The sequence below is a fragment of the Ambystoma mexicanum genome, chromosome 5p, assembly GCF_040938575.1.
Source record: "Ambystoma mexicanum isolate Mex_15411 chromosome 5p, UKY_AmexF1_1, whole genome shotgun sequence".
Classification (NCBI taxonomy): domain Eukaryota; kingdom Metazoa; phylum Chordata; class Amphibia; order Caudata; family Ambystomatidae; genus Ambystoma; species Ambystoma mexicanum.
The window spans coordinates 914,033,461-914,058,541 of NC_090930.1; the positions used below are offsets into that span (position 1 = coordinate 914,033,461).

At 46.6% G+C, this 25,081-nt stretch overlaps 1 protein-coding gene across 3 annotated transcripts in view; it reads right to left on the reverse strand.

Moving 5' to 3' along the window:
• Positions 1 to 25,081, reverse strand: part of LOC138481725 (maternal DNA replication licensing factor mcm6-like) — an 860,230-nt gene that overhangs the window by 564,263 nt on the left and 270,886 nt on the right. For all 3 annotated transcript variants that reach the window (XM_069613836.1, XM_069613835.1, XM_069613837.1), the window contains exon 5: positions 23,868 to 24,117. In XM_069613836.1, the coding sequence (XP_069469937.1) occupies positions 23,868 to 24,117 (250 nt within the window). The remainder of the gene's footprint in view (positions 1 to 23,867; positions 24,118 to 25,081) is intronic.

Consider the following 25,081-nt stretch of genomic DNA (forward strand, 5'->3'; position numbering starts at 1 on the left):
GCCTGACCGGTTTGCTGCTCCTTCAGAATATTTGATTCTCTGATGGCCCTTATCCCCCCCCCCCCCTCATGGGGTCTCGGTTTCAGGTTCTACTCCTCAATGGAGATTCTATTTCTCTTCTTGATAGCCCCACATGGGCCCTCCGACACTTCAGCCTGGCTCATATTGTCCATACTCCTCCTTGGCGTGCCTCTGAGCTCTACCACCATCATCTTTGTTAGATGTTACCTGTGCTTCAAAGGTGCACTTCTCGGGTAGTTGGCTTAATCACAGTGGTTCTTTGTCCGGTCTTTGTGCATGTCTGTGCATCACATCTTTAGGTCTCCCTCTTCCAGAGAGCTGTGTGCCTAGGGCTCTCTGCCCTCCTGGACGATGCAGCCTTCCGTGGGGTCCAAAATCCCTCGACCCACCACATATTCAATGTGCTCCTGACTTCTAGATGGGCCGGCTCTGGGCAGAGCCTTGCTCACACTATACATCTCAAAGTGATGGCTCATCTCATGCAGGTAAAGATCTCTGCCATTTATTTTCAACTCTGCAACAACAGATGCAAAGCCATTGGTTCTGTGTTTCTGGCAACACAGTTGGGACAGCAGCCAAACCAAGCAGAGTGAAAGGGCCCTGTACAAAATTATTGTTCTCAGCCACACCCCTCCCATCCCCAAGTATCCAACAAACAATTGTGACTCCTGTGGTAAGGGAGATGTTGCAGATTTCTCACCTGGAGATTCCTTGTCCTATAAGAGGGAGGGAGAGGGTTGGGGGTCAACCCCAGTAAGAGTCCCCTAGGGAGTGTTTTGCTTGGCAGGCTGTTATCCCTAGTATCCCTAATCCCCAACAAGGGGGGGGGGCTTCCCCTTGAGGTGAAGGGACAAATTCCCTGGATGTCCTCACATAACCTTTTTAGATTAACTCTGTTGTGTCACAGAACCCTTCATTTCATGAGCTTAAACTTCTCCAATGCCATCAGCAAACAGTTCACTGGTGTGATTAATTCTCCGAAAGGAGCTCCCAGAAGCCACACTCCTAGTTTGGAGGAAAATGTACATTTTCTTGACCTACTCCAAAGCAAGAGGTGATGATTCACTCACATATTACAGGTTCTTGTTTTACAACTCTTAATTTCGCTGATATCTTTTGGTACACCTGCATTTCCAGAATAAAGCAGTAGTTCCTTAAATCACATACCATTAGTTGGAAGCTTTGGTACTCATACTCCATTATCTCTAATTTAGCAGCAATATTTCCTTAAACAGAACGTATGTTCAGGGTTCGTTCATTTCGTTTTACAGAATTCATTGTCAGTAGTTTCTCAAATATCCACTTTTGGATGTGTTGGTACTGTAATTTGATGAAATTTAGCATAGAGATCTGTTAGACACTTTAGTATGTCGGTTTTCCATAGGACAATACAGCATCTTTTCAGTCTTGCATAATTCCTATGACTCTTATCCCCAGTAGGACATCCGTTTCCCACAATGCAGCATCAGTTTATTTCTTCCCTTCAGGTCCACTCCATCTTCGAGGTGTTGGTAGATTCCCTACCATTTACCAACATACATTGAGTTCTGATAACATCTCCTTTCCCCAATAAACGTTTGGCACAGTAAGACCTCCCATCTTCTCTGTACCACTGACAGCGGCGAATCACACCAAATGTGAAACCCACCTCCACACCTCTCACTCCACTATGGAATAAAGTAGTTTGCACCCCCAGATCTAGCAAACTCCCTCACCGATCTCCCAAAACTATCCCTACAGGAAGGGCCACCTCCCACCCCAACAAATTATTCAACCTCTCTCGAAAACCCTTGCACCCCTCACCCCAACAAAACAGACCTCTCCAATCAGGACCCACACCCAGGTGGTATACCGCCAACCTCAAATCACTAGAAACCCTCAAGCACCGTCTGGAACGGTCCTAGAGAACCATTCCTATGGGCCAGAATAAAACCGTCCTAACAAGACTAACCTGAGCATACAGACTGGAAATCAGAAAAACCGAGAAAGCATTCTATGGAAACAGAATCGTAAACACCTGCAACCCGAGCAAGAAACTGCATAGAATCATTTGAAATTAAACTCCCGGCCTGCTCTAACCCGGCCAGCACTCACCCATCTCCCTATCGTTGTGCAACACCTTATCAGAACACTTCCACAATGTCACTATTGGACCCCCTCTTACCCACCTAACCACCCACCGACAGCCTGACACCCATCAAACCCCCCCTTTGACACAATCGCCCCTTTCGCTCCAATCTCATACCAGTATTTCCTCTTGCTCCTAGCACAAAGCCACCCATCAGGTCCACCGAAGAGGACCCCGGTTCATCCACCCTCAAGAACATCCTAGCCTCAACCTGTGCAGGCAGCATTGCACGCTCAATCCTCGATCAATCCAAACATCGGGAACCTTCCCGGAAGCCCTACGAACCTCCTACATCTAACCCCTCCTAGGAAAAACCTACACTCTACCCACTCAATCAACACAGGCTTCATGGCCAAACACATGGACTGCACAGCGTACAACCAGTTTGGCCTTTTCACCAAAGCAAACAACCTTCAGGAACCCTTTGCAATTGATCTTCAGATCGCTCAGAGGAACATAATCTATAGTGTCCGTCTGGGACGGACTAAAAAGAACAGCTGATGCAGAAGGCGGCGCTGTAGTCATCCTTCTGGACCTCTCTGCTGCCTTCGATACAGTTGATCACACCATCCTCCTAGACAGGCTACACTCATTAGGAACCAGACACAGCCCTCATTTATTTCCTCTTTCATCTCCAATCGCTCACAAACTATGATCCTACACCTGTTCACTTACACCTCAGCCAATAACAAAAAGCGGCCTCACAAGGAGCATCGCCATCTCCCCAGCTCTTCAACATCCATCTAAACCCTTTGCTCCCACTCATCCGCTCCAACAATATTTCGCACAACAACCAGATCATCCTTAAAAATCCCAAATTTTCCAGGCCCCAACCATCCAATCAGTCATGCCTCTCGGACATCGACTACTGGACGACTACCAACTATCCCATCCTCAGAGGAAAACAAATCCTAGTCTGCGGGGGGAAAAGAAAGAGCAAAAGAAAGAATAAAAGCCACTCCCCAACCTATTCCCTGGCCGCAATCCCTAGGCCCATCACAACCGGCACCAACTCAGTGAAAAACCTTGGATACATACTGGACACAGACTTATCCCTCTCCCAACAAGTCAACTCTGTTTCCAGAACATGATTCATACACCTACGCATCTTCAGGTGCATCTTCCCTTCGCTCACCCATCCTCAGTTTCTCCGCCATTAGCTCCATCCTCTCCCATGTAGACTTTGCAAACTGCCTTTACCTAGGTGCACCAGTGTTTCATCTATGGAAACTGCAAAGAATCCAAAACACTGCAGCACCCCCCTTCTCATTAACCTACCTCCCAGAGAACACAACAGCCCCACACCAAGTCCTTCCTTGACTCTCTATTGGTCGTTGGACTACCTTTAAAGCCATGTGCATCATCCACAAGACTGGCCCAGAATTCCTTCAAGACAGTCACCCGCTACCGCCCCTCGAGGACTCTTGGGTCACGCACAGCGTCTCTCTTGGTGGTCTCACATTACAACTCCTCCAAACTGGGGGTATCCTCTTTCTCCATCTAAGTGCCGATCTGGCAGTCCCTACCCTGCACTTGCAATATCGAAAATCAGGGCTTTCAGAAAGTCCTTCAAAATGGGTCTTCCCTCATTCCTCTTGAAACCCTCCCCACTCTTCACTCTCAATAGGCACACAAAGGCTGACCAAATCCAACACTCCTATCCTCCCAATACCACACGAATGCGGACAGCATTCGCAGCGGCACACAGTGACAAACTTGTCCTCCCCATACAGAACACTGCTACCCACCAATACCCAACTAATGCTGGCAGCATTCACATAGGCACACCATAACAAACGTATTGTCCCCCCTAAAACACAAGAACACTCCTACCCACCAATAACCACAGATATCAGCAGCGTTTGCAGAGGGAAACTAACAAATTATCAACCTCCCCTCACCCACCACACCCTCACCCCACTCAGACTAGTTCATGACACCATGAATAGGGAGACCAGCCGATCGCATTGGACCAAGAAAAAGAACACTGCAGTTGAACTCCATCCAAGCCTACGGTATGTGTACCCGACACAGGCCACAGGCAGAGCCACCCATTCATGCACCCTAGAATGCAGCTATGGATATGCAATTCTGGTCTAGCAGCACACATAGCTGCCCATATTGAAACCCCTGATGTAGCTAGACACCTCTGCCACTATTATACAGTGAACAACAAAGAAAGATGGGTCTAGCAGGGCACACATCGCATCTTCAGCACTATAATTATCCTAAACCACCAACAGCACCCACGTGCCTGACCTCCAGGCTACTTTCTGGAGCCTAGTCAGCTCACCCAAGTCCCCAACCTGGCAAAAATGCACACAAGCATCGTAGAACATCCTACACAGACTGCGGTCACAGAGGGTGCTCCAACCACAAAACAGATGGAGGCCATGCAAATGGGGAAAGGGGCTATATAAATGACTAATAAATTCACAGCATGCCTTTTCCAGGTCTCTAATTCAATGTTTTCTCACAATGCATGTTCTTGGGTCTTTTGTGTAGCCATTACATATTTTAATTAGAGCATTTTATTCGCATGCAGGTCTCCCTAGGGTAGGTGCTCCGTTCCTAACTGGTGAGCTCCTTCATATTCCTTTCCCTTTGTACCAAGTGAAGCTGGTGTACTTTTAAACTGAATAAGCAGATGGAAGTGGAATGTCATCTTCTCGGATATATGAACTTAGAAACCTATGCTCAAAAACTATGGTGTAGCAACAGAACTCCAGACAAGCAATACAAGCTTTACTTCCTTCTTTCCAGTCAATCTGCATAATGTCAACCAACAATAGATTCACACCCTCTGGTTGGATTGGCACCATAAGCAAGGATCTGGTCCTCAGTCTCTCTTCAGCTCTTATATTTGCGTCTATTCGCTCACTTCTCCCTTGGAGCACTGTTGTCATCTGACACGATGCTCTTTGGCCTCTCCATTATTGGGAATGCTCAGCTATTTGTATTCCCCGAGGCTTAAGGTGGATCAACTTTCATAGATTTCGTGCTTGTTGGGCTTTACTTGCTTAGTCTTCAGATTGCTTGGGTCAGTAGCGTCTGGTTGAGCCACTCCTCTTCTAGGACGGTCTTAGATTTATATGGTCCCTCGGCTCTGTGGGCCTACTCTGAACTCTTGGGCCACTCCACCCACTTTGCCTTCTGAAAGCTCCTAGGCCATTCAACTCTTGGCTTACTGGGTTTTTCCACTCTGCTATTTCACTCCGATATTTCAGCCATTTACAACCTCTTCAGCCGCCCTGTTCACCGTGTTCTGCACTACAGCTCCTTTCCCTTGGTTCTGGGGTGTTCCTCCACAGAGTTTATGACAGCTGCCACCTTTGCTCGGCCTCGTTAATGCCATGCTCCAAAATGGTAATGCTTAAAATTGTCAATATTAAGGGAGGGGGAAGGATGCTGACGCACAGCTGCAAGGTGGTCGCTGCCTGAAAGGACTAGACGGGCAACGTTTATATCCCCCAGATTCATCCTGCTTCCTTGGTTGTGTGGCTGCATAGGAGTTATAAGATCGGAACTTAAGGGGCACCCGCAGAATTGTGTCCCGTCCTCAGGTCCCTTACTGAGTCGTGCTAAACTGTGCAGCTGGGGGCATGATGCAGCCATATCCTGATGCCGAGAGCCTGGGGAAGACTAGAGCAGAGACCGGGAGGAGTGCACCTATGCCATCCCAGGGTGGCACTAGCCCACATGCATCTAAATCTACCAGCAGGTTACTGCCGTGCCCAGTGTGTCCTCCGAGCCATGTGCGGCTCGGGCTGGGGGGGGGGAATTGAGGTGGGCTTGGTTCGCGCGCGGATCCAACTCAGCTGTGGGGGTGTGGAGACCTCACTCAGCGACATATTGGCCTCTTAGTCTACCTGCTCTGGCAGTCCCCTTGGAGGTGGACAGGAAGCCTGTTGGCGGGTAACCTGCAGTCCCTGATCAGGGACACAGAGCCTGCTGTTTAATCTTTGAAGCCGCTGTGCTTTGGGAGGGAGCTTCCTGGTTCACTGCTCTTCCCCTGGAGGCATTGAGCAGCCCAGCCTACATTGGACGCTGTGGTGGGGTCACTGGCGAGTACTGCCCCTTCAGTTGACCAGATCCTGCTGCTGGAGGGGTCCGGGCTCGCCACCCTAAATACTTCTCTGCCATCACCCCTTTGAAATTAACGGGCCTGTGGGGCAGTGTACAGCCCATTTCATCTATATGTCACTATACCTATGTAGTTCTCCTTATCTGGACTGCAGGGGGTATGTGTGTTCCCTACTAGTGTGGATCTGTGGTGATAAACCACACATGGAACGCCTGTTGGTGAGGGTCTGGGTCCCCCACGTATATTCTGAGTAGCGTGGAGGAAGGTGCACTGCGGGAGCGGTGATGATGCAGCCCACCCTCCGGAGGGATGGATTCCTGGGAGTGTGGCTCTGTGGTCGTCCAGGTCCGAGTTTCCGGCAGGATAGTAGTCAGATTATCTCTGGGGACTCTGCACTGTCCATTGAGTGTGTCGACAGAGTGAGCGGTCTGGTTCATCGATGGTGCATTGGATTGGACCACTATTGCAGTGGAGCCCCGTATGGCCAATCCCAAGGGACAATCTAAAATGGAGCAACTCGCAAAGGCTGTGACCCCGGGAACCTCTGCCATAGAGATGACTGCACTAATATTCTACTGGCGTTGACAGACAGTACCAATAATTTGGGTATAAAGATGGAGGCTCTTACGTGCAAAGTCGATCTATCAGCAGTGCAGATAGAGAAGCTATGTGGCCACATGTCCACTACAGAACATAGAATTAGAGGCGAGGAAGACAGGAATTTGGGATTGCAGAAAGTAGCCCTCCTCCAGCAGACAGTGAAACGAGTGGTGGTGAAGAATTAAGACCTCGAGGGACGTCAGGACATAACTACCTATGCCTTCTGGGTGTGTCGGAATGAACGACCATTGATCGCATGGAAAAGTTAGTCAAACAATTGCTCTTGGATGTTTTGGATGGCCCTCCGTTCTCCAATATGTTCCTGGTGGAAAGGACAGTGCCATGAACGTACGACACCCACTGGGTGCTCCGGAGAGGGCCATTGCCAGAATATTTAATTATAGGGACAGCACCGTGCTCCTGAAGGCAGCCAGGGAGAAAGGGTGGTCTGCAGCATGGTTCGGCAATAACTTTGATTTCCCCAATTTTAGTCCAAGAGAAGCAAATACATTCCAGGCGGTAAAAAACCAGAGAAAGAAAGGTTCAGTATGCAATGCTGTTTTTAGCAAAGCCGAGAGGGATTCACAATGGCAAGACTTTAATCATTACGTCCGAGTTGGTGGAGAGGTTCGCAGTTGGGATTACTAGACCTTGGTGGCTCCCTGCACCACTCACCCTGCTGACTGTGCTCTGACATTGTGTAGTTGGCTCCTTGATCAGGGTCTCCCTGATGTTTTATAAAGAGGGTGCCCACAATGTTCCAGATTGAACCTACACTTCTCGGCCATCATGAGAAGAGTGTTCCCTTGCTTCTTTGCCAGTTGCCACTCACTTGGAGCTACAGGGGCCGCACGTGGTTCCCTTGTTTTTTGCAGCAATTGCAAGTGGGAGCGATTTGTGAGGGTTAATGTTGGGGGGGGTGGGCAGGGATAGTTGCCAGTAGGTTTGCGTTTCTGTTGTGGGTGGGTTGGAAGGGGCTGGGTCTGGGGTAGGGGGGTTTCAGGTCCCTTAAGTACAGCACAACCATTTCAGTGTATCACCTCAACACTGCAGTCTGGTCAAGTTACCTCTAGGTGCCACAGAAAGGCTCCTTGTGGGGATGCCCATAGTAGACCCCCCTTAGGGTTTGGCACCCAGGCGGACGTGCCAGCATAAATCCTGGTGGTATGCAATATACTTTGATGGGTGATCATCTCACGTTGATGGCGTGGAACACTTGGGGGCTAGCCAATAGTAAGAGGTTACGTCTGATCGTGAACCAGGCAAAATGGTACCTAGTGAATGTTCTCCGTTTGCAGGAGACATAGGTATGGATGCAACTGACAGAGACCCCAGGGCGGGGAACCCATAGATTACAGTTCCCCATTCACATCACATTGGGTGGCAACATACATTCACAGGTCACTGTGCTTCCGCTTGCATGATCGGATTTTTGATGGGTAGGGGTGGTTTCTCCTTCTGGTGAGTGAATGTCTAAACATGCATGCCCCCAACGTTCAAAAGTGTGTGAATCATATGCATAGATTCCCTTGCGATCAGATTGTTTGGACAGGGGATTTCAATCTTGCCCCATCATTGGCCATGTATTGGTTGTCCACAGCATAACATATGCCTCGTAAAGACTGCTAGGACGTGGGGGTACTTGACGGAATACCATTGCCTATCTGAAGCCTGGCAGTTCGGTCACCCTAAGGCTAGAGAATACATGTTTATTCTGGAGTGCACAACAGTGTTTAAGGATAGATAACATGGTCTCTGCGGATATCACAAGAGCTTTGACCAAAGCTCAGATCCTGCCCCGGACCTTGCCTGACCATTCTATGGTGCAGATTTCCCTTAACAGACCAGTGTTGGTCCCCCCCCAGGGATCTGGTGGAGATTTTGGGGCTGTGAGAGGGGGGGCGGTTCTGCTCGAGGACTGTCTTCTGGGACATACATGAGCAAGATATAATCACCTATTTTTAAAGGTGGATGTGGGCTCTGTACCTGACCCGAGAACAGTTTGGGAGCCATTTAAAGCTTACATTGCTGTGCAGAACCATGACCTATTGGAGGGTGAAATCAAAGCACTGAAACAGCTGCAGGTGGTGGGTGATCACGAGATTGGGTGGCTGTTGCAGGAGACGTGGGGGGGGGATATGCATCTGAGGCTTGGAGGGAGGAGAGATTCTTGGGGGACCCAATAGCCACTGCCACTTATCGAGAGGGTGATTGGCCCAGCCACACCCTGGCTTAGGTGGTGAAACATCACGAGTGCCAACAAGGATCTATCCTTGAGGTTATGGATACATCTGGGATGCTGAAGACTCAAGAATATTAATTCCGACTGAATATTATGCACAGTAATATACCTCCCAGTTCCAGGTGACATGGGACGAGAACAGGCAGTATCTAGACAAGGTTGCCTTGGGTTGGCTGGACCCCACACTAACAGATGCCTTAAATGAGCCTCTGTCCAATAAAGAGGTAAACCGAGAGATACTATTGCTCCCTAATGGTAAGGCCCCAGGGTCGGATGGCATCACTGCAGAGATGTACAAAGAATATGTAGATTTCCTAGTACCTCATTTTGCACGGCATGTTCAAATCCTCACTGGCGTCAGGGGTTTTGACAGATCACCCGGACTGCCCTGGAGACAGGCTTGCTGAAGGCCAATAAAAACCCTGTGTGCCTCATACCAGCCATTGTCCTCAACATCGATAATATTCTTGTCAAGGTTCTGGCTGACAGGCTGCTGCCGCTTTTGCCTGCTTTGGTCCTGCCGGACCAGGCCAGCTTCATCCCGGGGTGCTCCATGCAGAATATATGGCGCCCATTTACCCTCATGCATAATCTAGATGTTGCAGTCAGTCTCATGCAGTAGACTCTGAGAAGGCTTTCAACTGCCGAGTGGCCTTTCATGTTTGATGTTCTTTGGAGGGCGGACTGGGTTTAGTTTGCCTACAATGGGTGAAGCTTCTTTACAGAGCACTGAGGGCCAGTATATTCATTAATCAATTGCTTTTATTATATTAGTACCCGGCGAGAGCGAAGCAGAATGCAGCACACATTCTGATTGGCTCTCACCGGGTCCTTACCCGGCCGGGAATCCCTCAGTCGGGATTCCACGGCCTTTGTCCCCAGCGGGGGGCGTGGCAGCCCCTCAGCCAATGAGGAGGCTCAAAGCAGGGCCATCCCTGCTCCGAGCCTCCCTGCGGCTGAGAGGCTGCCTTCGCCCCCCGCCGGGGACTCGGGTAAAATGTTTTTTTTTTTTTTTTATTCCCTTCCCTACCACCGCCCCTCCCCCCCCCAAACTTACCTTCTTGTTCCTGCATCCCCAGTGGGGGACGAGGGAAGCCTCCGGCCGTGGTGAGACTCGGAGCGGTGCCACCCCCGCTCGCGCCTCCATACGGCTGTAGGCTTCCCTCGTCCCCCACCGGGGATGCAGGAACAAGAAGGGTTTTTTTTCTCCCCCCATCCCGCTCCCGCCCTCCCAACCCCACTTACCTTCTTTTTGATCCCTTTTTTGGGAGCGGACGCGCTGGGACCACTTGTGTTCCCAGCGCGTCCGCTCCCAATGGCTGTCATGGAAAGGGAAATGGCGGCGGCCATTCTTTTTTTTTCTCCCAAAACGCTACAGTGTTTCGGGACCAAAAAAAAAACAAACTTTAGTGCCCCGGTCAATTTTTGCAGGCCGGGGTACTAATAGCAATATAACCCGAGCGTTGGGGGCATTACCAACTCAGGTAATGGGTCCAAGTCAGTTTTACCGCTGATGGCGGTGGCCTGTGGAGAAGATGTAGGCGAGGACTTTCCATGGTGTCCCTGGGGGATTTGATACTTGGGTATTATGGTAACTACAGCTCCAGACTCCCTGTATGTTGAGAACTACTTCAGTGTTGGAACCCCTGGAGCATAGGATTCAATCCTGGATCCTCCTCCCATTCACAGTCAGCCAGGATTGCCCCGGAAAAGAGGGTAGTACGTCTAAACTACCGTACGTCTTTTGTAATGTTCCAATTGTACCTCCGGCCACGTTCTGGACACACTTGAAGGGTATGATGCAGCATCTGGTTTGGGCTGGGACCTTACCCAACTGCTCGAGAAGGGAGGCTTGTAAGATCCAGATTCATAGGTTAACTATTTGGCTGCTCAAATACAATATGCTGTGTGACAGTGGCACCAGTCACCAGACTCCTCACTCATTTGCAAAAAAACAATGATGCATCCAGCCGCCTTAACGGGTGTAATGTGGGGGGGAAAAGATGTGCCACACTGAAGGCTGAGCTACAGTTAGTGGAAACCACGTGTAAGGTGCGGGTGATGCAGTTGACTGGTGCAGAGGCTCTGTATGCTCCCACATTTGCAATCTATGTGAACGGGGTGGGAATTACTCAAGAGAAGACCTTTCAGCTACAGTTTGAGAACATGGGTGTGCATACACTGGGGATATGGTACAGGATGGGAGACTCCTTACATGTGTCCCCTTCAGGGGGTACAGCAAGTGTTCTGCCGTAACCATGCTACTGTACTTCAGATTCCGTGAAGCGATACGGCCACCTGGCCCAATTACCCTGAGGCACCGCCAGTCTCTCCTGGTGCACTTGTTGTTGACCCACCTGGTCACACTAAGTCTGTACAATGTGGGCACTAACTTATCGATGGAGAGAAGGACCGCTTTGAGAGAAATGGGAAGCGATGTTGGGAAACACAGTGGAAACTTATGCATGCAGACCTGCAGACTGTCGCTGAACAACAGATTACGATTGATCCACTTCAAGTTCCTGCACCAGGTTTGTTACACCCAGGAACAATTGAAGGTATTATACACATTGATTGGCCATGTGCAATAGGTGCCCCGTGGACCATGCAGATTTTACAAACGTGGTGTGGCACTGCATGCATAACTGCCCCTTCTGCGAACAAGTTAACCAAGTCATGACCCAAATCTTTCCCAGCAGTCCACCGATTTCCGCTGGGTTGTGGCTGCTCTAATTGATACTGGTCCTAGGCATGTGAGGAATCTTCTGGGAGTGGCCTTCATTGTCGCACGCTTCTCGATTGCAAGAGTATGGGAGAAGCAGAGAGTGCAGAGTGTGCAGGAATGGATGTCTTGTCTTGTGAGCAACGCGAAACATTATGCATCGACGATGCCCAGCAAGAGTAGATCAAGAGACTATTGGGCCCTGTTACGGGTCTATATGCTTAAGAACACGGATGACTCGGCTGGTGCGGTGGGGTCCGTGACCCCGTGGAGCTGTTCATTGGGGGGGGGACTGGTTGTGTATAAAATGAAAAAATATATTAAATAATAAATGTCCCGTTTCAGTGCAAGATGGCCAACCCTCCATCGCAGAAAGATGGGGGCTGAAGATCCAATAGGTCGGTTGTTGTGCTCTAGCCCCATGTCTGGGTGTTAGCATGAGGTTCTTCATTAACAAGTATGTTTTAAATAGTTAACTACTCCCAAAACTTTTAAACATAAACGCAACTTCAAAAAGAATTCTCATGATTATGTACCATCTTGCCGTCTCCGTTCTCAGTCATCCTATGTTTTGGCAGTTCCCCATGTTAGACTCTTGTGTCGGTGGTTGGGCTTTTTCAGTGGCTGCCACTAAAGCATGGAATGCCCTTCTCACTGCCCTACGTTCCACTGTGGACCATTTGGACTTCCGCCGTCTTCTGAAGACCAAACTTTAACCCTTCTTGACAAGCTATAGATGCTAGCGCCACAAGGCCTCTGGCGAATGTATGCTCTACAAATTATAGCATAATATCTACACTAATCTTGAAGTGTTGGGATTTATGAGCAAGCCTAGTGTCACAGTGGATATAGGAGCTGAACGAGAAGGGAAGACCTTGGCCAATGGCAAAAATAGGGGTCTCTCCAAGCAGTAGTTATGGTATCAATGGATGGTTTGTGTTCCAGCTTCAGTTCCCAGCTTTAGTCTCTCGTCGCTCAAAACGTTTGTAAACAATGCCTATATGCCTTTCTTGTGGAGTTCACTCATACAGTACACCAAATGTTATTGTTTCGGTCCATACAATGCAGAGTGAGAAAAGCTGCAATCGGTAGGTTACGGGCTTGCAGGGGGTAAGCAAGGATTTTTTGTGGTGCTAGATTAGATAAGCAGGGTGCCAACTTTGCTGCTGGCGGTCAACGCTCGAACAATGTAGATTTTGTAAAACTCATTTTATTTTAAGAGCTTTTGTGTGAGGTGATGGCCATTTGGGTTAGTGTAACGTGTACACAAACCGTTGACTAGAGCTACACATTCTATATGAAATATCAGGCTCATTTCTCACCATTGACTTGCCACAAACTCACCTCAATATCCAGGCTGGCAGAACACTGGCTACCGTGGCAGTTAAATAGCAAGGTTTATTCAGGTGAGAAGAATCCATTCAATATTACTAAGTGACATTTAAACAATAAAAGAAAAAGGCAAGCAGCTAAAAACAGCCTTTTCCTAGTACTTCATTTAACACCGTTTATTGTGCTGTTACTATTTACCAGGCCCAAGACGTGTGCAGGCAGCGTATTAAAGTTAAGATTAGGCCAATACAAGATTAAGCTGATAATGGTTCAAATTCCACGGGCACACAGGTTAGGTGCCTAAGCAAGATAAAAAGTATTTACATGTATGGCAGAGCCATTTTTAGTATCTTGTTAGTACTAGAAAGCCAACATGAAATTGAGTTAGTGGTTAGTACAAGAAAGTCAGCATGTTTTTACGCAAAATCCCGTTTATGGAAATGGTAGGAGTCGACGAGTTCTCCGAGTGTCAGAGAGGTTACCTAGCCAAAATGTGATCCTTGGAGTTTGCCATCGTGGGATCCCCTCGTGTCGGCCTACCTGCCATCGCCAATACATTGTGACGGGCAAGGCCCGAAAACCCCGCACTCGAGGCCAGGGACACGGTTGACAGCAAGAACATGCTGCAGGTGTCTTTGATTGCGACAAGAGCACTGGAGAGGGCACACTGCAGTGCAGACTATCCGACATTTCTGGGCGACGTATACCCAGAGAAGTGACCGGTAGTTTACTGGCACAATGGGAGATGCAGTTTACACAAATGTTTTAACTAGTCACTGCACATAGAATCTTTAATTCATTTTCTGGCGTCCATCCTCTTTCCAGAAAAAAAGCCTCACCCAAACCCCCAACGTTAGCCACTAGAGGTCACCGTCACACCAGGCTTCCAATTTCCCCAACAGCTACATCCAAGTAAATATTACACTGCAGATTATAACATTGAATTCGTTTTCTGACATCTAGATTCTTTCAGAAACGAAGTCCCATATTATTCCAAAAGTGTCCACTCGTAGTCCGTTTTAAACCAATGTTATTTGTTTATTTGCCCATCGGCTATATTAAAGCAAACATGCATCCACTAATAAGTGGATGGTCTGGCGTCATGTCTTATTGCACACAGGTTTACTATACTTCTATCACTGAGTGACCACAGGAGCGCCGAGTAATAGTCGGATTTGTAACAGTTCATAATCCCGTGAAGTACACTGGACAGAGAATCTGACAGGTGGGAGAACATTCCTACTGTTTTGTCTGTATGTAAATTATTCAGATACACCTACATAATTTACATCCAATGCATCTGCCATTCATCCCCACACAGTCCCTGTACGATACAAAACGTCTGTCCCTTGAAGTTCCTTTGGAAGGAAACATGCTAGCTTACGGGAAAACACGGACGTTAAACGTTACAGCATTAGCGGGGTGGGCCGGGGAATTCTCCAGCTCTGCGGGACAGCAATGGAGAAGAGATTGTTGATCACTACATCAAGATGGAAGACAACCACTGACAACTTTGGTGTTTGGCTTTCTGCTGTGCCATGCATCTTGGGCGCTGTAAGATTCATCTAATTAATTATGACTCTTATGCATGTTTATTCATGTTCTTTCCAACGTGGCTTTTCGATGCATTTGATCCCAATAACGTGTTTGCAGTCAGCAGTTTCTAAATCGGAGGGGTATAGAGCATTATTTTATATTCTGTTGGTATGGTAATTAGTATGGAGTACATACATGGTTCACACTGCCTGCAAACCTATTCTTGGTGGTCATTACAAGCAGTTTTGTAAATGTGTTTATCAATATGGATTATATTCCATAACAAAGATAACTGTAGTATTATGATGGGGCGAATGGGCCGAGGTAAAAGTGAGTGAATGAAACGGGAACATGGCCCAGCCAATCTAGTGCAGGATTAGGCCCATTGGGCAACTTTGCAGAGTAAAAGTGGAGAAGTGTGAGGACAAGTGGTCCTTTGTGGTGCATTCGTGGTGCATTCTAAGTATTTTTGCAGTTCCCATCATTTGAAGGCGGAGCTTTGCACCCGTGAGCAGCAGCAGACTCTACAAAACACCATTTCCAGCGCGGAGCGCGCGCGGAGAAGTGGGAGGTCAAGTGGTCCTTTGTGGTCACTTGTGGACTGCGGTGGACTGCGGCGGACAATAACCTAGAACCTGGGCGTGGACTCGTCAAAGGGATATTTGAAGAGTGGTAAGGTAAACACTGTTTGTTGACACCGAGGCAGCGTCCCGGCTGGGAGAGGGGAGAGGGTATCCCACCCCTCTGATTCCGCCTGAGGCTTCACTACGCACTGTGGGTGGTTACTCTCTCTGACTATTCAGGGACACCTCATAAAGTATTTGTCTACGAGGTATCACTTACGGTATTCTTACTGTACACCAAGGTGAGCCCGGTAACAATGGTTAAACCTAAAACAGGGAACGCAAGATACAATCTATGTAAAGGCTATGGGGGAAAAGGGGAGAAACAACCTTTAAAGTCAACAAAAAAGGCTTCCACAAACAGAGACTGTGTCCCACCAGGGAAAGGAACCATCCCGGCCATGTTTGGGAATGGAGTACCCAAACCTATTATAGGGGGGGAATATGGTGGATCCTGAAAAAGAGACTCTCTCCTCCCACACAATGGCAGTGGGGTGCTAGACTCCACTAACTACCAAGACATCGACAACAACTCACTGTTGGATCTCTGTATATCGATTCAAAAATCAATGGCAACTTTAAATGAACAGCCTGCTCATGTTGGGAAAAGCCCAATTATGGTGGAAGCGCAGGTTATGAGACCCGCCCAAGAGGAACATCAAAAAGTCAGTGTGACTTCTAATTCTAAGCACACGGACAATTCGATCTCTGACTTATCTGGCATCCTCCCTATTCAGCCCATTCCTACATTTCCGGTAGAGCCAACATTGGGCCGATTATCGGCATCCCCTGGCCTCTTCATCGACCCAGAAGAGCTGGAGCATACGGATGAGGAGCGTAAGGGGGTGACGGAAGACCCCAATGGCATGGCAATAAGTGAGCTGCAGGCTTCTATGGCGTCAGTACAATTTGCGCTGAAAATTTTATTAAAGCTGTGTTGGAGGATCCACACAAACACAAATATTCAGCTTAGACTACCAAACCCCTCGGGGTGTTCAGATCTAGCCCCATCAACTCCGTCTGTAATAGAAGAAGTCTCAATCCCTACGGGCCCAAGGGACAAAGCAAATTCTGTAGAGCCTGAGGAAGTCGCTACGGTCGTCCCTTTGACCAAAAAGCAACGCAGACATCAGAAGCGGGGGGCGACTAAAAACGTCGTAGTAGAAATTGCCTCTCCCTTACCAGCCACTATCCCGCCGGTGGCTCGTACTAAAAAAAGCAAAAAAAGGGGGCGGAAAGCGAAGAAATGTGCCAGAAGAGGGGCGGGATCCCTATCTGGCTGGATTATCCCAGATCCAGTACAAGAAGCTGAGAATGCGGCCCAGGAAGATACGGACTCCGCAATGTCGATTAGCATTATTGGAGAATCCACTAAATGCTCGTCACCTGGGTGAAACGAGGAAAGTAAGGGGGAAGTGTTCTTTACATCCCCCCCATAGATGAATCTGAAGATCAAGAGGATATTCAAGCAAGTAAAATCTGCATAATTAAAAACCTGAACCAGAAAAAAGATTTATGGTTGACAAGAACTGAAGTTCTAGCCAAACTCCACTTAATTCCTCAGTTGCGTGTAATACGCTCGGAAGATTTCCTCTTTGTCGAACCATTGGAGGTGCGTAACCCTAATGTCTCGGCCCTTCATTGCGGTGTTCTAGCCTCGGCTCAGCTGATCCGGTCGCACAAGAAATCCCTAAAACAGATTGGTGTGGAGGTGGAAGATAAGGAAGATCCATCCCTCCCCAGCAAGGATTATGCGGTACCTAAAAACAAGGCTGGTATACCCCCTCAACCATCCACTGAGAAGGTCCAATTAGCTGATATCCAGAAGACTCTGAAATGGCTAGCGGACTCATTGCCCATGGTGTTGCAGCAGCCATGACATTTTACTATGCTGAGCTGGAACACTCATGGCTACCAACACCTCCTTTCTGATAAGGGCTCGTTGGCTCTTATAATCGAACACCCAATCATTCTACTGCAAGAAACTTGGCTGACATCTGTCATAGATATGGATGGATACAGGACATATCACACTCTGGCGAAGAAGGGAGAAAGGGGGCGTCCGTTTGGGGGCCTATCCATTGCAGTGAGGAACAAGATCTCGAGCAGACAGATTCCAGTTTTTAACTGCGACTATATTTGTGCTGTGGAAGTGACGCTCAATATAAGATCCCCAAGCGACAGAATGCTATTTGTTAACATTTATAACCCACCAGGAGCAAGGATAAGAGAACTTATTCAAGACACTCTCCATGATCTCCTTGCTAAATGGAGAACGACCAACGAAAAGTTTCTTGTTATTATTGCCGGGGACCTAAATTGCCATATAAATTGTGGTGGAGGTACCGGCAATAATCCCTATCTGTCCAGGAATAGTCTCTGGGACCTCCCGTCCACTGACAAGGAGGGGGAGGGCTGGTTGGGATTCTTTGGCTGCTGGGACCTAGAGATAATTAATGGTCGTACTCAAAGTGATAGGCCTGGCAAGAATACTTGGAATAACGGAAGATCGGGGAGTACTCTTGATTACATCTTCACTAGTGGGGAGGTTGCCTCAATTGTGTACAATATGTTGGTAAAAGAAAGTGAATGGAGTGACCACGACCCTCTGATCCGGACTATGGGAGTGTCTATCCCTAGGGGGGCAGAGGTAAACTTGGGACAACTGTCTTGTAATCACTCCTTAAATCGCATCTCTTGGTTCGATAAGAACATAGCAAATGCCTCTAGGGCCACTGCAAGACTGGGCCCTGAAATGATTGACCAACTTAATCGTATGTCACCAATGCAAATTGAAAAATGGATTAGTGATTTTTTGGGTGAGTATGGCGCCCGTAAATTGCAAACGGTGGCGGGGAAGATCCCGAAAGAGGCTAATTATGACAGGGCCATTAGAGATAGAAAGCGAAAATTGAGAAGAGATATACGTTGGACCAGAGACGGCCCGCTATCTAAAATGGCCGCTGCCATAATGACAAGGAAGTTGAAAAAGGAATACCGGTGGTGGCTGATAATACATAAGAGAGCGAGAAAGTTGGCTAATTGGCAACATAATGTTAGCACTATATGCAGTAGAAATACCCGAAATATCTGGTCAGTTTTGGGGGAGGCTAAGGGGCCGAAATCATCCAATATGGTCAATCCCATATCCCATAATGACTGGATTTCTTTTCTGGAAAACCGCAATGGTGAGGCTGATAATAACATTAGTAACACCATGAGGAGGAAACCTAGGGCTCCCCCTTTTGTGTCATCCACTAAAGAAATCCAAAGTAGAATTGAAGAACTTAATCCCTCCCGAGCGCCGGGACCGAACGGTCTCTCAAATGTGGTACTGAAGGAAAATCCCCCTTTCTGGGCATGCTTGCTTAATATACTGTTTAGGAAAATTTTCCAAGAGGGTCGAATACCAACATCTTGGCAGGCAGCAATCCTTATTCCGGTGTTCAAAAAAGGTAATAGAACGGAACCGGAAAACTACCGGCTATTATCCATGCTGGACTGCACTGGAAAGATGTTTGCTGCCCTTATACTCAGCGAACTCGTAAAATGGGTGGCAAGTGTTGGCATTCTGGACAAGTTCCAAAGCGGCTTTAGAGCAGGCTACTCTACCACCCACAATTTGTTCATAATGAATGCACTTAGAACTAAAGCCTTGAAACACCATAATCCGCCAATATATGCACTTTTCATAGATTTCAGGGCCGCTTTTGACTCAGTGAACCGATCTCTTCTGTGGGAGAAGCTAAGGAGACTTGGCTGCCCTGAAACTCTATTGTACTACCTAGAACTTCTTCATTCGGATAACACGGTGCAGGTGCGTCTGGATAACTGCGGGACAATGACCAATCCCATACCCCAGACCAGAGGGGTGAAGCAGGGGTGTGTCACAGCCCCTACTTTGTATAACTTATTTGTGTCCGATGCACCAGATTGCCTACAGGGAGTCAACAACTGCCCCCCCAAAATCGGCTCTAGCCATTGCCCCATGATTGCATATGCCGACGATCTGGTGATATTAGACCACACCTTTAGTGGACTGGTAAGATCGGCAAAGCAATTATGGATCTACGCTGAGACTAACGAACTTGTAATTAACATCAATAAAACAAATCTGATTCTGTTCTCGGCAGGGAGTCGCTAGACCTTGCATGATGATTGGGGTGACCGAAATCGACTATACCCTTAGTTATAAATATTTAGGTGTTGAGTTTGATCATAAGGGCAATTACCCCACCTGTATTCAACTGCGGAAAACTAAAGCGGCACAATTGACAGCACCTATCTATAAATTCACGCGAGAACGTAGTGGGTTCTCGATATGGGCGGCTCGCCAATTATATATCCAATGTCTAGTTCCGATGGTTACCTATGGTTTAGATACTCTCTATAATATGAATTTGGGATGGCTACAGCTTATAGAGGGTATCTTTTGGAAGAAAATGTTGGGTCTCCCCCAATGTATACCCATGGCTGTGATCAGACTTGAACTGGGAATCAGCTCTCTCAGGGCCATAGTGCTAAAAAAGCGGATGGAATTCTATATTCGCCTTAAGAACGAACCGACAAACGATCTTCTGAGATGCATTAGTAAGTATATGGAAATAGGCAAATTGGAAAGCTATGAACATCAGCTGACTAAATTATGCGAGGAAGTGGGATGGCAACCGGAGTGGGGTTGTGATAATGAATGTCTGTTCAATAAGTTTGGGCAGCGACTCAGGCTCTGGGACTGGCAATGTAACTATGTCCATCTTGAAGGCCTGAAAACCTACAACTTTATCACATATGTTCTATACACCTTTATGAAGCCACAGCCATATTTAAATCTATGCCCGTCGGATGAACCGAGGCGTTTTATCCTACTTCTTCGCATTAATCATCTACCATTATTGGCTGCCAGGGGTCAGGAGAAGGGTCTAGTTAAAAATGATAGGTTCTGTAGAGTATGTGATCTCCCTGAGGAACCTGAAACTGCACGACATGTTTTTACATTGTGTACGATGACGGGAGACAGCCGCATTAGACACCTGGGCGGATTTGTTCATAATAAAGAATACATTGAACAAACAGAATTCTGGACACAGTGTGTCAATACCAGCAACCCTAAATTACACATGGCACTATTTCAGGTCTGGCGGGATGTTGAGGTCTGTATAAAATGTAGTCCCAGAGGGTCCCTTGGATTAATGTAGTAGAGACCGTATGGGTGCTTGTGCTGTCTCGATTAATGGCTACAGTCACGATAAGAGTTGTTGTCCGAACACAACGACAATTATGCGTAGGGGGCTGTATGGTTTCTATTTATTTATTCATTATCCTATGTCATTCATTATTCATTTTCCTATGTCATTTTATTTATTTACGTTTTAGATTTGCACATAGAACATGGTATGTTTAGTGGATTTTAAGATGATCTTCTTCCTTGTATATCTATTTCTCCTTCCATTTGTATGGTTATTATGTGTAAAGTTTGTACTTGTGTACTAAACTATATCACATTAATAATAATAAATAAGTAAAGGGCCAGGAATACTAAAGGGATGGTGTTGAGATGACGGTTCAGAGAATTGGAGTAGGAGGAGAAGAGGTGCAAGGCAGCAGAGCTTGCAGGATGTTATACAAGCATCTATGGGGAAGAGAATGCACGGAGCATGGTGCAGCAACCTTACTGGGGCTACAGCCCAAACATGCCAAGTGCCAGAGACCATCCAGTGAAAGGAAATCAGCCCTCTGGTTCATTATCCAAGAGATCGTCAAGATCCTCTGAAGGGCAGAAAAGTAATTTTTAGTCGCCTGAAGATCTAATCCATAGCACGATGGAGTCGGAGATCCAGAGGAGAGCAGGTGAGCCTGTAGTTGGTTTTTACTGTTTTAATGTTATAAGGATATGCATTTATGTTCTTATGCTTTTAAAACTAAATAAAAATGCAAATAAAAATAAGGAGCAATCCAGTGGTCGTAGCACACTCAAGTCTTTCAAGCATCTATGCATGAGCAGGGAATTCCAACTGAAATCAGTTTTACGCAAAGGGAGATCCAGCTTTCTGATGGCAGTTAGTACCATCGCCTACACGTGCATTCGAAGGTGGCCTGATTAGACCCATATACAATCAGAGCAAGTGAAGGACAGCAGGAAGTACAATGCAAGGGACGAATGGGACTCATTCAGCCCTACGTCCACTGAACTTTAGCCACAGGGAAATGAAATCTACACACAGTTCTTGCATGGGTAACTTTGGGCGTGGTTAATCCTCCCGCCAAAACCTGTATACAGGAAGTCAATCTTAGAAGATGATGTGCTTAATCTTCTATGACTTAAGCCCATCCCAACGAAGTGTACAACTACCCTCTTGAGTCCAGCGGAAGGGGTTAGGCCCCAAGTGGCCAGAGATAAGGACAGGGTAAGATTTATTAGACCAGGTTTATTTTTCAGCTGTTTCTCATCAGTGATCTGGTGTTTAGAAATAGAGGTCCCATTCTTTTTTTCCCGATCCACATCCTTTACAGGTACTTCGCCTTCCACTCCTTGTGTGAAAACAGAAAGTTGGCTCGTTACAGGAGTTGCAACCTTAAAATGCAACTATTAGAGAGGTGTCAATGTATAACCTTCGCTAACCAGTGACAAGGTCCAGAGAGTGGGCTGCATCTGCGCAATATGGGGTTTTGATAGCAGATATTCGTGTTGAAGTTAAAGCCACTGAAGATTAAAGAAATCTGTAGTAACCCTGTTCTGCACCCAGTTAAAAGCACAGCACCCATGGTTACGTCTTAGTGCTCATCAATTAGACTCGAAAATACACTGCTAACAGCTGTATACAGAGGAACAGACATATCTGAAGGCACCGACCCCAATAGCGCCGTCTGCCATCTGAGGTTAACTGCTTGGTGGCACAACAGAAAAAGAAGCTCCACTGAACATTTGCAGAGGTGTCTTGGCAAATTCTACCAAACATGCACCAGTCTTCGGCTCATCCATGGGCCACTGCACTGAGTTCCCGTGTGCTGCAGGTTTAACTTATTTCTATGTGTTATGCCCATGTGGATATTGCGGCACCTGCTACTGGCATGCAAGCTCTCAGTTTGACAGGAATCACCCTTGGGCGAGAATGGAGGTACACTCAGTGGTAACATTGATGGGACTGTGGTCCCAGCAGAAGTGGGCTGATCGAGGGTCTGGAGCATTGAGTAGAACTTAAGAGGTGGGGTTTGACACAGGCAAGATTTACATATCCTGAGAATTGCAAAATAAGGGAATCCATGGGCATTTTGTTTTTGTTGTTTACTCTTTGTTCAAAACTAATTTCTGCACCTTCGATAAGCTTCAGGCGGTTTTGCTCTTGGAAGTTCACAATTCTATGAGTGATATGGGTGTGGGCATTTCGATTTATAAAGATATCCATAGTAAATAAATGTACTGCCAAATCTATCTGTTTCGGTTAAAAAAAAAAAAATAGTGGAAGCAGGAACATTAAACATTTTAATGTACCATAATTTGTCAAATGCAGCCTGCTCTACAACATCTATGGGGGATGCTGCAGAGATGCTAGACTGTGGCCCAATATTAGCTTTTATTTTAACAGTAAATTCGCACCTCGGAGTCACCAGAAAACAAGGGGAGTAGTGATATATGCAGAAGAATACATTTCGCTGAGAAATGGGATGTTTTTGTGCACCAAAGGTTTCCCTTGACTTTCAAGAACCAAGTAGATACATAATCTGAATATTGGCTTATACAGCATACTTCACAAAAAAAATATATATCGGCATAGCAAATTGTCCATCGGCCCATTCACACATATGCAGGCGCTAGGAAGGAGAAAGTTTCAAGTTACCACACATTTTTATTGCATACCAGCTGAACGGGGGCTACTAAGTAACATGAAGATATGCTTCATCTGGGAAAAGCGGTTCCGGAACACTGGTGGTTATAAAAAGTAGTGGAATTACTAACAGTCAAAATTGAAAGTAGTTCCCACAAAAAACAAACACTATTGCTTTAGGCTTCCAGAGCGCCTGTACCTTTTAATGAGATCTACATGTCATCCATTGAGCCGCAATGTGTTCTTGATCGCAGCCTTTGACTAATGTTACTGACCATCAGTGAAATAATGTTATTATATCGTGCTGCTGCCTTATAACGCGCCTATACCTGTGTATAGGCGCGTTATAAATGCCATATCATATCATACCCGTACCACCCTTCAGGAAGCAAAATCCTGCCATTATGGATTTTGGTGCATATGGCAAAGATTATATACAAGCAACAGCCAAAAGTTTGCACATTAAGTTCCCTTTATCATGCCAGTATTTCAGTGGAAATGTCAAGTAATGCAATTGGCAATGAGCCCATTCCAGTCTGGAACAGCTCTTCAACTGATACAAGTTTGGCTTTTTTTTTAGTTAATAATTTCCTACATATCTCCAGGGTTGGTTGTGAAGTTTCTTGAAAAACATTACTAAACGCATGGCATTTGGAATACACAAAAAAGTGACAGACTAATCTAGATCCTTATTTACAGACATTTTAGAACATCCAATAAAAACGGTAATCAACATTAGATCTGTAAGAAACTCACCTTTTGAAAATCAACAAAACGCGACTTGTTGGTATCCAGCATGAATCTACGACGATTGGCACACACTGGATTCTTACAGATGGTGGGTTGGGTGTATTTGAACTGCTGCTCAACATCTTTCACCACAGACTGGCAATCCATGCACAGAAAGGTCCCACTCACTAGTTCTGGATGAACTGGATGGGTCCGGACAACTTGCCCACTAATCCTCAAAAGTGTGCCAATCCTTGCAGATGTGAGCTCTCGGATTCTAGAAAGAAAATACATTGAATAAAAACAAATTAATCGCCAAAATCTGAGCAGTTGTTGCCCAGAATTACAATAATCTCTAAAAAGGCAACAACAAAAAATAAGTCAGCAACTGAATTGCACTACTATGATAATTAAGACCTGTGCCCCTTCCCTAATTACTTCCATATGCCAATTTGTTAATACTTCTATATCTACCGGCACAGTACCTCAGGATCTTAAGAAATCCTGGGTTATGCCAATTTTGAAAAAACCTGGCCTCTCAGTTGACATGCCAAATAATTATCACCCTATCACCAACACAGCATTCTTGCTTAAGATTCTGGACCGTGTGGCGTACATAAAAATTGCTGATCATCTAAAAACATACCCCATCCTTAATGACCATGAGTCGGGATTTCGAGTTGGATATGGCACCGAAACCGCGCTTCTTGGGCTCAAGTCCAAATTGATGGCACGTATGGATAATAAGGAGGCATCTCTACTTATGTTGCTAGATCTCTCCGCGGCTTTCGACCTGGTGGACCATGATATCATGGCCACCAGGTTGTCTGAAGTGGCCAACTTCTCCCCACTAGCTTGCAAATGGGTTTTGTCATTTCTCAACAATCGAGTTAGCAGAGTCTTCCAAGGCAATGCCGAATCTGAGTCTATTGTTACAACCTGTGGTGTTCCTCAGGGTGCCTGCACTTCCCCCTGTTTTTACAATATATTCACGGCTCCTTTGTTTGCAATGCTCGACCATGAGAACATTATATTTACCAACTACGTGGATGACACTCAATGTGTCATCCCGCTTCAATGGTGCCACAGACTGGATGAAATTGCCAATCAATAAAGTTTTTACTATAATTGAAACCTGGATGGTTCATAATAAGTTAGCACTGAACAAATCCAAAACTGAACTACTGGTAGTCGGCTCACCGCATACTATTATTAAACTTGGTCCACAGTATAACAACTTC